Genomic DNA, 12,336 nt, shown 5'->3' with positions numbered 1-12,336 from the left:
CTCAGAGGATTCCAAGGACTTCCCACATCAATCCCCAGTGCTAGCAGTTTTGTTTCCTCAGGAAAAGCTTCATGTGTTGTTAAAAGAGCAAGTTTCACCTAGAACATCCATCCTCCTGAGCCCTGGGGGAAACTGCCCACATGCGGGCGTCCATGTGGGCATCAGTGGCAAGTGTGTAAGGAAAAATGGTGTGTGACATCAGAATGAGTGCATAGAAGTACTGAGATCTGTCCATATATGAATCAGTCTCCTTTGAATCTTCAAACCCACTCATTCTTGAGCCCCTTGAATTCAGTGTGGGGGCCCTCCTTCTCCCTCCCATCCCTCCTTCAAGGGATGCTTGATTTGCTCCCCTCCCCACCCTCTCTAAGCCTGGGTCCCAAAGTGGACCCCTTACTCTGCATTGCCCTGTTGGGTTGGGTGAAACAGATGAAAGCCCGTGCTGGTTTTCTGCTCCCATCTCTTGGAAGCAGTAACTCCTCCCTTCCTGCCTTTGCAGAAAATGCCAGGCCTCAACCTCGATTCCTGGGTTGGTTTTGGCTCTAAGGCTATGGAAAATGAAGGTGCCCAGCCCTAGAATAACAACCTTGGTTCAGTCATAAGGAAATATTCCTAACCTTTAGGACCTCAAGTTTCCCTATGTACAGTTCTGGGGGCTAAGTCAGGGGAGACATATTTTCCTCCCTCCCTGGGTAGATAATGTTTAGGAAAAAGTAAGATCAGTTTAGATATCAGTGTGTCTCTACCCACTGATGTTGTGTGTCTAAAATTCAAACTCCCCAAAAGAAAAGATCTGAGCATGAGGCACTCCATTGGAACAATCAAGGGTGACCAGCTCACATGAACCAAGGTGAGTCAGTTTACCTGGAAGGCACCACACATGGCTTTTCTCACAAAGGGAGTGGGGGACAACAGGAAATTGGAGACACCTTCACAGGCCCAGCGTACTATGACCGTTTTAATTTTAAACTTGATTTATGAATAGGTAATATATTTATAAATGTTAATATTTACACAGTCCAATGTTTTAAGGATATAAGCAGACATACCATTAGAATGTTCTCACTCTTGAAAACTGCACCCCCCTCCTAGAAAGCAAGTCCTCTTACCATTTTGGAACCATCCTTCAGCAGTATTCTACACAAAAAAATACCTATATAGAATCTTTGCATCCTTTTGCTTTTTTCAAAAGGGGATTCCCTGATATGGATACATAAAGCATGTCCTCATGTGTTTTTATAGCTCTGCTTCATGGTGTACCTATATGTATAGTTTCCTATTAGCCAACATTTAGATTGTTTTCAGTCACTTCGAGTATGGCAAAGAGCCTTGTGCACAAGTGTTCAGCCCTTTAAGTCCCCAGGGCTCTTACACCTATCTTTCAGGAATTCTTTTTTTTTAAAAAAAGATTTATTTATTTATGCATACAGAACTGGGGTACAATCCAGCGGTGTAGGGGCAGTGAGAGGATTCACCAGAGACAGAGTGAGGAGCAGAACAGGCAGATCGATGAAGTACACTGCTGAGGGGAGCAGCGGGCGGGTCAGGAGCTGTCTGCTGCACCATGTGGATCACCTCTGGTGCAGTGATCAAACTCGCACTGAAGTGGCTATGGCTCACTTATAGTGCTGTGTCCTAACTCATTGCACCACCATGGAGTCCCTCTCTCAGGAATTCTTAACCAGGGGCTCAGGCCCTTTTAGAAATCAGCAGATTAATCAGAGAACTCAGGCCAACAAACTCAAGAACCTTGGAAAGTTGGACGGGAAAAAATTCCCATCTTTATGTGTATTAACTTCTACTTGATATTTAACATTTCTTTTCCTTGGGAGTAGAAATAACAAAACGCAGTAGTAAGTAGCACCTAAGTCATTTTTATATGATTGAGGGTATTTTGAAATATCAATTACACTCATCCCCGCCTTATTATTGTTGCAGTAAAGGAAAACTGTTTCTCTGCCTACAACACTTCAGACACTAAATGGGTGGATCCCTGCCCAGAAGCTCCCCATCAAGCTATTTCCCAGCTCTCCAGACATCAATGGGCGTCCTGTAATTCAATTCAACTCAAGGGCCAACTACCTGGGGTTAGCATGAGACTCCACAGGTCTAAGGACTCAATTCCACAAACCACCTTCCCTTTGATGCCAGTCACAGACCTGAGCTACCAATACCACTGACTTGGTTACAAAGTTGCCCTGGGATGGGGGGGTCCCAGAGACTCCCATCTCAGGTTTGATAATTTGTAGAAAGGCTCACAAAACTCAGAAACACTTCCTTAAATGTATCAGATTACTGTACAGGATGTAGATGAACAGCCACCCCGAGAGGAACATAAGGTGAGGTCTGGGAGGTCCCACCCTCCCAGTATGTGGGGGGTATACACCACCGTGGCAGCTCCCTGAATCCCACAGTTCAGGTTTTATGCCGGCTTTATAGTGCAGGCATGATTGATTATTAACTCAATCTCGAGTCTTTCTTCCTGCAGGGTGGTAAGTGAAGTGGATGGGACTGAAGTTTCCTAGCTTCTAATCATTTGGTTGTTCTAGTGACCAGTGATTTATCTTTTCAGGAACCAGCCAGGACTTACCCCATTTGAACAAAAGATGCTCAGCCAAGAAATCCCCAGGCATTTAGGAGCTGCATGCTTCTACCACCTCCAGGACTCAGGAAACCTCAAGGGCTTTAGGGCTGTGGGTCAGGATCTAGGGGCAGAGACCAAACACATGAATTTCTTATTATAGATAGGCGGTTAATTAGTTATTAAAATTATGCATTAATCAAGAATTACATATTATTGACTATATCATGCGTTGGATTTTCCAAAATAATATTTTGATATCTGTATTTCAATGTAATTTCTTTGCTTTTTATTATTTTTGTCTTCGGTGGTAGGCAAATCCACTCAGAAGGTGCACGCTGCATCCTACCTTGCTCCCCCAGCTGTGGGCGCCCCCTGCAGGCAGTTTCCAGGAGCTGGGATAGCCACAGAAATGGCGTTAAGGCCAGTTAGGTTTCGTTGCGGTAAACTGTACTTACCATAAAATCGACCGCTTTAACCACTTTAACAGCGTTGTGCAACCATCACCACCATCCATCTCCAGGATCTTTTCATCTTCCTCAACTGAAATTCTATACCAATTAAACAACATACCATTATCCTCTGTCCCCCAATCCTAGCAACCTTCATTCACTACTTTAAGATACCTCAGGTGAGTGAATCATACAATATCTGTTTTTTCATGTCTGATTTATCTCACTTAGCTTAGCATAATATCTGGTTCGTTGTAGCACGAACCAGAATTCCATATCCGAGGCTTGCGTAATGCTCCATTGTCTGTATATACTGCCTATTTATCCACTCATCTGTTACAGATATTTTGGTTATTTCTACTTTCTGACTATTGTGAATAATGCTGCTATGAGTATTCGTGTGCAAATATGTGTTTGAATCCCCACTTTCAATACTTTTGGGTTGATATCCAGGAATGGAATTGACAAATCATACAGTGACTCAATGTTTGTTTTGAGGAATATATATTCATTTTTATGCATGAAAAATACTCCGAGGAGCATCCTAAATGGTTACAACACATGCTTTATTCTGCTTGCCTATCTCTCCACCAGATGGGGGACTTCCTGACAAGGGTTGCCTGACTCCTCGTGCCCCACAGTGTACAGAAAATGCCTTCAGGACAGTGGATGCCTGAGCACCCTGAACTGGGCTAGTGGGAGGGGACACAAAGGTGGAGCTTACACCTCAAAGGAACACCGCTTAACAGGAGCTAGCCCTGAAGCCGATTAAACAAAGGCGCCCCAACTCTTGCCTCTGCAGCTTTCTACGTGTATGAACTGAGGCAAACTCATCTTCCCCTGCCCGTTTCCTATTCATAGAATGATTTATGTCATCGCATCCATTTGCATCATAAACATAAGGCCTAGCCTTTAGCATAGACACTCAACAATTTTGTTTCCATTGCCTTCTGCAGCAAGAAAAAAGTCTGTGGACCACCTGCCTGGTGGCTTCTGGCTGCAGCTGCGCGTTGCGGAGTAGAGATCAAAATGTCCTCCTTGCCCGCGACCCTCCTTCTAGGTGGGCGCAGGAGTGCACAGAGAGGGACCGGATACTACATCCCGAGCTCCTCTACAGGCGCCGCGTCCCCTCCAAGGGGGATCGTCTAGCCTACCCCGGGACGGCGTCAGCGATCGTTCTCTAGAAACAGCGTAGGCGGGGCCAGCTGCGAGTCACACGTGGCAGCAGTCGTTGGCCCTCCTCTCCGGAAGGGGGCGCTAGTCCGGAGCAGGCCTAGGGCGGCGCTCGGGCCGGGCTACTCTCGGCGGCGGCTCCGGGTCGTCCGGCCGTCCGCTGGGCGGGGACGCGGCGGCGGTGGCGGCGGCTCCGTGTCGCCGGAGCCGAAACGCGCAGGCCCGTCCCGGCGGTCGGGGGGCGGGCGGGGCGGGGGCGCCATGTGGTTCATGTACGTGCTGAGCTGGCTGTCGCTCTTCATCCAGGTGGCCTTCATCACGCTGGCCGTCGGTGAGAGCGCGCGACCCGGGCCCGCCTGGGCTCCCGCCCCGGCGTCTGCTCGCCGGGGGGTCGCGTCTCTGGGTTGCCCGAGTGACCGGGAGACCCCCCCCCGCCCCCCTCCCGGTGACCCAGCCTTCGCAGCCCCTCCCGACCTGCCTGGCCCTGTCAGCCTCGCTGGCCCCAGCAGCCTCGCAAGTTCTTCCAGGTGTCACAAAGTCCGCCTCAGCGGTGCGCGGGAGAGGCTGACTCCGGTTCCTCTGACCCGCGCACCGCCGGGCCGCCTCGTCCAACTTTCCCGTGACAGCTGCCGCGGCCCTTTCGCCTCTAGCCCTCCGCACGTCCTGCCCCGATTCTAACGCGCTTCGCTCTTCTGACTAGTTCCTACTCTTGCCTTCTCCCCGGAGCTCGCCTCCTCCGGGAAGCCTTCCTTCTGGGCCTTGGTGCCACAGGGCTTGAACTTTAAAGCAGCACTTGCCTCACCGGGATCGCTGACACCCCCGACCTCCCCACCCCCACCCGTACCCCACAGATGCAAGCTTGGTCGGTGGAGGGGCCTTATCTGTGGGGTACTGTATTTTAGCATTCCGCCAACACCTGGTCCATACTAAGTGCCCATCAGATATTTACGGGAAAGGTGATAAAATGCTCCTTTCTGAGCCAAAGGCATTGTGCTGAGGTTCTAGGCACAGGTTTCCATTCACTTTTATGAAATCTCTCCTTAGTAGTCTTGACAAAGTTTTTAAATTTTCAGACTTGGGAGGGTAGCGCGTGGATTGTTTGTTCTTTGCTGGAATCACTTCCTGGAATCCAAGAGGGTTGAGGGGGACCCAGCTGCAGAGAGGAATGACAGGCTTGGCGGGAGAGATGCTGGCTAATGTCCTCCCTCTTGTCCCTTCTGTCCCTCCAGCGGCTGGACTTTATTACCTGGCAGAGCTGATCGAAGAATACACAGTAGCCACCAGCAGGATCATAAAATACATGATCTGGGTAAGTAGCACCTTTCCCTGGGGTCCCCCTTCACTTTCACCCTGCCTCATGAGGAGGAAGTAGGGACAGTTTGGCATGGGTGATGAGCCCTCTTCTGCTGTTACCTGTGGGCTCTAGCTCTGCCTCCCTGCCCTGCAGCTTGTCTCCTGGGGCTGCTCTCCTAGGCCCAGGCCCTCTCTGGCCTCCTTCCCCAGGTGGCACTGCTTCACCACTCACCCCATTCTTGGTTCCTTAAGGTGACAGCTGAGTGCACATTCTCTGGACTCTGGCTTTGCCTTCGCTTGGCTGTCTTCTATCATCTCTAGCCCTTTGCTCTGCTCCCATCATTTAGTCCAGAGAGGAACCTTAAGGACAGCTTTGAAAACGTTTTTGTGCCTTCTCTCTAACTGGATCAAGTGACTTGTCCTGAGGAGATATCTTCCTAGACTCAGGCCCTCCCATCCCCTGGTCTCATGGAAGCCTTTTCCACGTAAAGACACAATCCTTGCTGTTGATGTCAAAGCCACAGGAGTGACCACTGGTGGATAGAGCTATGTCAGCCACCGGGAAGGCCAGCGGGTCACGTTTAGACAGAATGGCCAGTGCCTCTCGATGTCAGCAGCCTCTTCCACTTTGGGCATGACCTAGCTAGAGAAAGACCATGGCCCTCAGCTCTGGGGTTGGAGGCCTGGCTTGTAGACATTGGTACATGAATTAGACTGTCATTCAACCAACTGCCAGCTCTAAGGCCTTCTGAACAGTGTTTTTCAAACTGTCAGTATGATTCATCATTTGGTTATGTAATCAGTTCAGTAGGTCATGATCAGTACTTTTCTTTAAATAATTGAATAGAAAAGACGAGAATTAAAATTTGAATTTTGATCCCAGATAAGTATATATATGTTGTGATCTTGGTATAAAGTGGTGGTGGTGGTGGGGGGGGTTGTTGTTTTGCTATGGGATGCTGTCAGAAAACTTTAGAGAAATGGCATTAAAATGCTGCGCTGTGGGAGCCGAGAGACTACTAGCTAGGGAGTTTAGACCTATGACTGAAATAAGGGGAGGATAAAGCGGGGACCTGGGATTGCCCTGAGTGGTCTGGGAGTTAGTGAGCCCAGGAAGGCTGCTTGGAAGAGGCTTCCTGCACTGTGTGCCTCTGGTTGTTTCAGTTCTCCACAGCTGTGCTGATTGGCCTCTACGTTTTTGAGCGCTTCCCAACCTGCATGATTGGCGTGGGCCTCTTCACCAACCTTGTCTACTTTGGCCTCCTCCAGACCTTCCCCTTCATCATGCTGACCTCGCCTAATTTCATCCTGTCATGCGGTGAGAAGGGGCAATGTTGGGGGGGGCAACTGAAGTGGGTGGCAGGCACTGCAGGGGATAAAGGGGAGGGCCAAACCTCAGAGGGCCTCCAGAAAGCCAGGCCAGTGGGGAAGATGGGGTCCTGACCGCCATGGCTCTTGGAGAATTTGGTGGGAGTAGGAGTTGGAGGTGGGCTGGGACTCAGGCAAGGAGGACTTTCCCAGGGGGTAACTTTGGACAGGTTTGGAAGGAGAAGTGGGTTGCCTGAGTGGTTTTAGCTCCCGAGGAAGCACATGGCCAGGAAAAGCCCAGAGTTCTTTCCTGACAGGCAAGCAGCTTCCCATCTAGTCCTCTGGCAAAGTCATGGTTAAGACTGGAGCCCCTTAGGGTTGGGCCCCTGCTTTCAGCTGTCTTGGGGTTGGGGTGTGTTTGGAGGACACTGGTTTCCTTTGTCCTCTCTGGGCCTTAGCTCTCCTTCTGGTCAAAGATGCTATTTAGGATACTCGGTTGATACATAGACGCATATAGTAACCTATACATAGTAGATATTTATAGGTATTTTTGGAAAAGGTTCTGAAAAGTATCTTATTCCGGATGTTCTCCCATTTGTCATTCCTGATCATCCTAGCCTTTGGTCAGGATATCAGATGGAATTGGGGTTTTTTTCAGAGCTACTTTTCTGTTTCTGTGGAGAGAAATGGGAGAGCCCGTTATCTAGAGGGGGCACAGTGTTAAATATTAGGACTGGTTGCTTCCCTGAGTGCCTTGTGTGGTTCACCCAAGAATTTGTTGAGAGGTGGTTGATGTAGAGACTCTTCTGCCTCTTCACAGTGGGGAGGGCTCCCCCTCACCCAGCTCCTCCAGCAGCAGGCTCTGTCTTCCCTTTATCATTGTCCCCACCCGCCCCTTAGGTGCCTGAGAGTTTTTTTTAAAGACCTTGTGGGCATTGGACACCATCGTACCTTCCACTATTCCCTAGACTCAGCAGGGCATGGCTAGGGTCTTTGTCTTAAAAAGGGAGAGACAGAGGGGCGCTTTTTATGCGAGGATTTGCTCTGGTGCCTGCTCCTCACCTTAATGTGGTATGTGCAGGGGCGCCTGTCTCTGCGCAGCCTGCCCCAGGACCCGCTCCCGTTTCTTCCATGAACAGCTGCATACTAATTTCTGGGACTTGTGGTCCAGAACATATCCGTTCAGACCAATGTGGTGTATCCTGGGGCAGGATGAGGATGGACCCTCCGCCCTGAATTTTGAAGAACCTTAAGACTACCCCAGAATGCCAGCAAGATGTGCCTTGTATCCTGGGGGGTGAGAGCCTCTATTTAAGAAGGGCTTCTCCTTACTGCCCAGTTTGGAGTAGACGTTCTTGGGGAGTGTGCCTGCACCCCCATGGCTTCCCCCACCCTCCCACTGCCCAGGCAGGTTCTTTTCAGGACTCTCAGCCACTGAAAACCAGGTTAATTGTCACGATGCTTCAGATGATGTAACACTGAAGTTCTATTTTTTTTTTTTTCTAAGTTCCAGTTTTACAGCATTCAAAGAGCTTTCTTATCCATTTTCAGTTTCCTCTGCAGTGGGCAGGAGGGAGGCAATTTTCTCATTTTAACAGCTGAGAAACTGAGCCCTGGAGAGCAGGGTGCGTGGCCACAGCCATACCTTGAGTTCAGTGCAGCGTCATGACCAGACCTGGGGCTCCCAATACCCAGGGATGTTTTGGGGATTAAAAGTCCAGCTTTATATGCCCCCACCCCTCCAAACTCACCAACTCTTCATTCCCTCAACAGGACTAGTGGTGGTGAATCATTATCTAGCCTTTCAGTTTTTTGCAGAAGAATATTATCCTTTCTCAGAGGTAAGAAGTGTTAAGTGCAGAAAGCTATTAACAGGGTGGTGTGTGGGAGGGGACTTGCATGGTTGGCTCTGTGCACTGTCTTGCGGTTGAGTCTGTTCATGGGTAACATCTTTTTAAGAACAGAGTATAGCTGACTTTAGGGAGCAGTGTGGACGTGAGCAGCAGGGTTCCTCTGGCAGAGGCAGGGAGGATCCTGCCTCCAGGAGACCTTTGGGTCTCCCCAGGATCCTACCACTCCGTCCAAGAAGGGACCCAGGGCGCCCTTGTCTGACACGGACACTCGGGCAGGATGCTCTCCAGCCCTGGGTCCTGGCTCCTTCCAGCAGCGTAGGGGACTTCCTGTCAGGATTTCTTCACACTCTGCCCACTGGGTTGTCTTCAGCCTCCATTCCCCCACCAGATTAGCTCATGTCTGAGCACATGTCTGCTACCTGGGGCCTAGACTACTCTTGACCAGTCTCCAGGACACGTGGTGACTCTGTCCACCCGCCCGCCCACGGAGCCTTGAGGGGCACCTTCTTCTCAGTGTCTCTTGTTGCCAGGTCCTGGCCTATTTCACTTTCTGTCTGTGGATAATCCCATTTGCGTTCTTTGTGTCACTGTCGGCTGGGGAGAACGTCCTGCCCTCCACCGTGCAGCCAGGAGGTGAGAAGGGGCTTGTGAGGGGTCATGGGGGGAGGATGCCAGCAAGGCCTGAGGTGGCTGAGCTGGATCCCAGCCCTGCGGTGAAGACCCCTGGGCTCCAGGTGGGGAGAGCTGTGTCTACATTCAGATAAATGCACGCTCATCTCCCTGCCTGTGTCTCCACAGATGACGTGGTCTCCAATTACTTCACCAAAGGCAAGCGGGGAAAACGCTTAGGGATCCTGGTTGTCTTCTCCTTCATCAAAGAGGCCATCCTACCCAGTCGACAGAAGATGTACTGAGCCCCTTGGGGACGGGACTTTGGGGCAAGACTAGGAGAGTAAGGCCCCTGTGCCTCTGTACTAGCTGGGGGCCGTGAACCTGGAAGGCACCTTCCCTCATCCTTGGACTTTCCCTGAAGCCCCCATCTTCACCATCCAGGAGGGCCTGAGCTTGGCTCAGATCTGATAGTTTGAGGCCGCGACTTCAGGGAACCAGGGAGGATGGCAGGGCCTGCTTAGCCCGGAGGCTGTGGTCTTTGTGGCTGTACAGACGCTGCGCTCCCCGTGGCCCCGGCGCTCCCTGTCTGTGGTGGGCCCAGAGGTTCTGACTCAGCTGGGGCCGGCGGGGCAGGCAGGGTAGGCCATGAAGCTGGAGAGCAGACCGCGATAGGTTCTCTGGGCCCATGGCCTTGGGTGGGCCAAGGCTCAGCAATTTCAAGAGAAAGTTCTTGCTGTTGAACTGTGATTCCTGTCCAAGTGCTGATTCCCATTTGAATAAAGTTTTTAGGTGGCACTGTTTGCCTTAATGCCCTGAAAGTTATTCTTCCTGTTGACCTTCTGCTCTGGACTGCATTGGCTTTTCTGCTCCAGGCACCCCTTTTCTGTGTTAGGGTCTGTCCTTCTGAAAGGACTGATCATGTGACGTTGGTGAGAAAGGGGCAGAGATCAGGAGCTGAGCCTGGTCGGGAGGGAACCAGGGGAGGAAGGGTGGGGCACCCTTTCTTATGCCCCTCTTTTCTTCTGTGTCTTCTTTCCCCAAGGCTTCATGGCTGTCAAGCTGGGGTTTGAGAGAGGACACTTGGGACTGGGTTAGATTTTGAAAAGAACATCTAAGGTATTTTGTTTATGTTTCCCCCTGGGGAACGAGAGTGGTTTCTGCCTGGATTCTGTCTTAGGCTCAAGGAGAAACAAAATAAAAATTGGCTTCTGGGCAGCCTGAGTTACAGCCTGTTTCTCATGAAGTAGAACTCATGGGAGCACATGGAGCTGGTCATCTTCTTGGCCCTGGGGGGTGACCTTAGCGGTCCAGGGAGGAGGGCCACCCCCTAGGCACAGACCAGCGTCCGCTCACTTTGCGCTCCGATGACAGTGCCTTGCAAGTACTCAAGAGTACGTGTTGGGATGAAGCCCCCATGAGAGTTGCTGGCCGTGTCCCTTACCAGTGCGAGGCTGGCAGACACAGAGCCGGACTGCACACTTGTACCGTTCAGTCACTGGAAGACACCTGTGCTTAAAAATCTTTCCTGCACATCCCACCGCAAGTCCCACTGTAGCCCTTCATTTCCTCGACTCTAGCCTTTCCCGTTCTCTTCAAAAGGTGAACCTTCCCTTTTCCATGGGCAGAGTAACACTTCTTGGTCTTCTCTTGTTGGGACTGAGGTTGCCAGGCCATTTTCACCTATGCACACAAGGGCGAGGACACTGGAGGCCGTTGCCATCCTTCCAGGCCCCGTGCTCTTGGAGGTTGCCCGTGGCCTGCACCGAGGATGCGCGGGGCCCTTTTCATATCTTACTGGAGCTGCAGCATCTGACAGGGCTAATTACCAGCTTCTTGACTCCCACGCCCCTGGCCCTTCCGTGGCAGGCTTTCTTCCTACCTCTCTGGCTGCTCCCTTCAGCTCCCGGTGCAGGCTTCTCTCCCCACGCACAGTGGGGTTTCTCAGGGTTCTGTCGTGGGCTCCCTGGAGGAGTCCATCCATGTTGATGGCTTCAAGGAGCCTGCTGAGGAACTGAGAGTTGATCTCCAGCCCAACATCCTTCCTGATCTTCTGAACCACAGTTCTATTCCCTTTTGGATGCAGAGACAACGCTCAAGGCCCAGATGGCACTTGTGTCCATCCTCTACACACTTGCTCTTTTGGGCACTTACTGTGGCCCCAACGTCACTCGAGAGCCAGACAGGGACCTGCTTTCTCTTCCTTCTCCCCGCCCAACCTCCACATCCAATCTCTGTTAAATTTCCCTCTTTCAGTAGCTCTGAGCCATTCTGTCACCAGCTTTCACTGACAATTATGACAGCCTCTTTCCACTTCTCTATGCCACAACCTGTTGTGTTTCTAATCTGATCAAGTCACTCCCTAGTCTGCAACATTCGTAGCTTTCCACTGCCCCCGAATAAAGTCCAGACTCCTTAACATGGCTTGTTAAGACTCGTGTCCTGGTTCCTGCTTACCTCTCTGGCCTCATGACCTTGCACTCCATGCTCTAGGCCTTCTCTGTCAATATGCCACTTTGCTTTTCCCTTTCCTCTGGATACCTTCGCTGTCAGTTCTCAACTTAGATTTCATTCCTTCAAGGAGCTTTGAATATCCCCTCTTCTCCAACATACCATACCGATCACTCTGGACTTATTTGCCTACTTACTGGTCTTTCTCCCCTCTAGACTGTAAGCTCCTTGAGGGCAGGAACTGTCCAATTTTTGTATGAACAGCACCTGGCTTGGTGCCTGGCACATAGAAAGCATTCAATAAATGTTTGTTTAATGAATGATTTGCAGTGATGTGTACAGGGCATACAGGGGACTCTTCCTAGAGAAAGGACGAGTACTTTCATAGTCTCAAACCAAAGCTATAAGCCCCTATACCCCCTCACTGGGCTGCCTGTGCACCCTGAACTGTAGAAACCCCAGTGGTAGCTGGCAATGAAGGATGGCAGCCCATAGTAACAGGAGCACATGCCAGGGTGACGTATTAACTGTCATCTGCCTGGAATGAAGAGTGAGGCTCAGGCCTGCAGCAGCAAGAGGCAGACTCCCAATGGGCCCCGTGCTGGAAGCCTTGTCC

At 50.9% G+C, this 12,336-nt stretch overlaps 1 protein-coding gene across 1 annotated transcript; it reads left to right on the top strand.

The window, feature by feature from the left end:
* Positions 1-4,407: 4,407 nt before the first annotated feature.
* On the top strand, positions 4,408-12,034 carry TEX261 (testis expressed 261). Its single transcript, XM_004691499.2, has 6 exons — positions 4,408-4,537; positions 5,436-5,515; positions 6,664-6,817; positions 8,581-8,648; positions 9,191-9,293; positions 9,459-12,034. The coding sequence occupies exons 1-6, from the start codon at positions 4,468-4,470 to the stop codon at positions 9,572-9,574; spliced, it is 591 nt and encodes a 196-aa protein (XP_004691556.1). The 5' UTR covers positions 4,408-4,467; the 3' UTR covers positions 9,575-12,034.
* Positions 12,035-12,336: the final 302 nt, after the last annotated feature.

Source organism: Condylura cristata, unplaced genomic scaffold (genome assembly GCF_000260355.1).
Source record: "Condylura cristata isolate star-nosed mole 26May11 unplaced genomic scaffold, ConCri1.0 scaffold00031, whole genome shotgun sequence".
NCBI lineage: Eukaryota > Metazoa > Chordata > Mammalia > Eulipotyphla > Talpidae > Condylura > Condylura cristata.
The sequence above is the reverse complement of the archived record's forward strand: the minus strand, read 5'-3'. Positions and strand labels throughout refer to the sequence as shown.

What these genes read in the sequence shown, in the direction of transcription:
- TEX261 (XM_004691499.2), top strand. Translation starts at nt 4,468, where the DNA reads ATGTGGTTCATGTACGTGCTGAGCTGGCTGTCGCTCTTCATCCAGGTG. An exon ending in CTTCATCACGCTGGCCGTCG is followed by an intron (nt 4,538 to 5,435) that starts GTGAGAGCGCGC and finishes CTGTCCCTCCAG; the next exon opens with CGGCTGGACTTTATTACCTG. An exon ending in CTCCACCGTGCAGCCAGGAG is followed by an intron (nt 9,294 to 9,458) that starts GTGAGAAGGGGC and finishes GTGTCTCCACAG; the next exon opens with ATGACGTGGTCTCCAATTAC.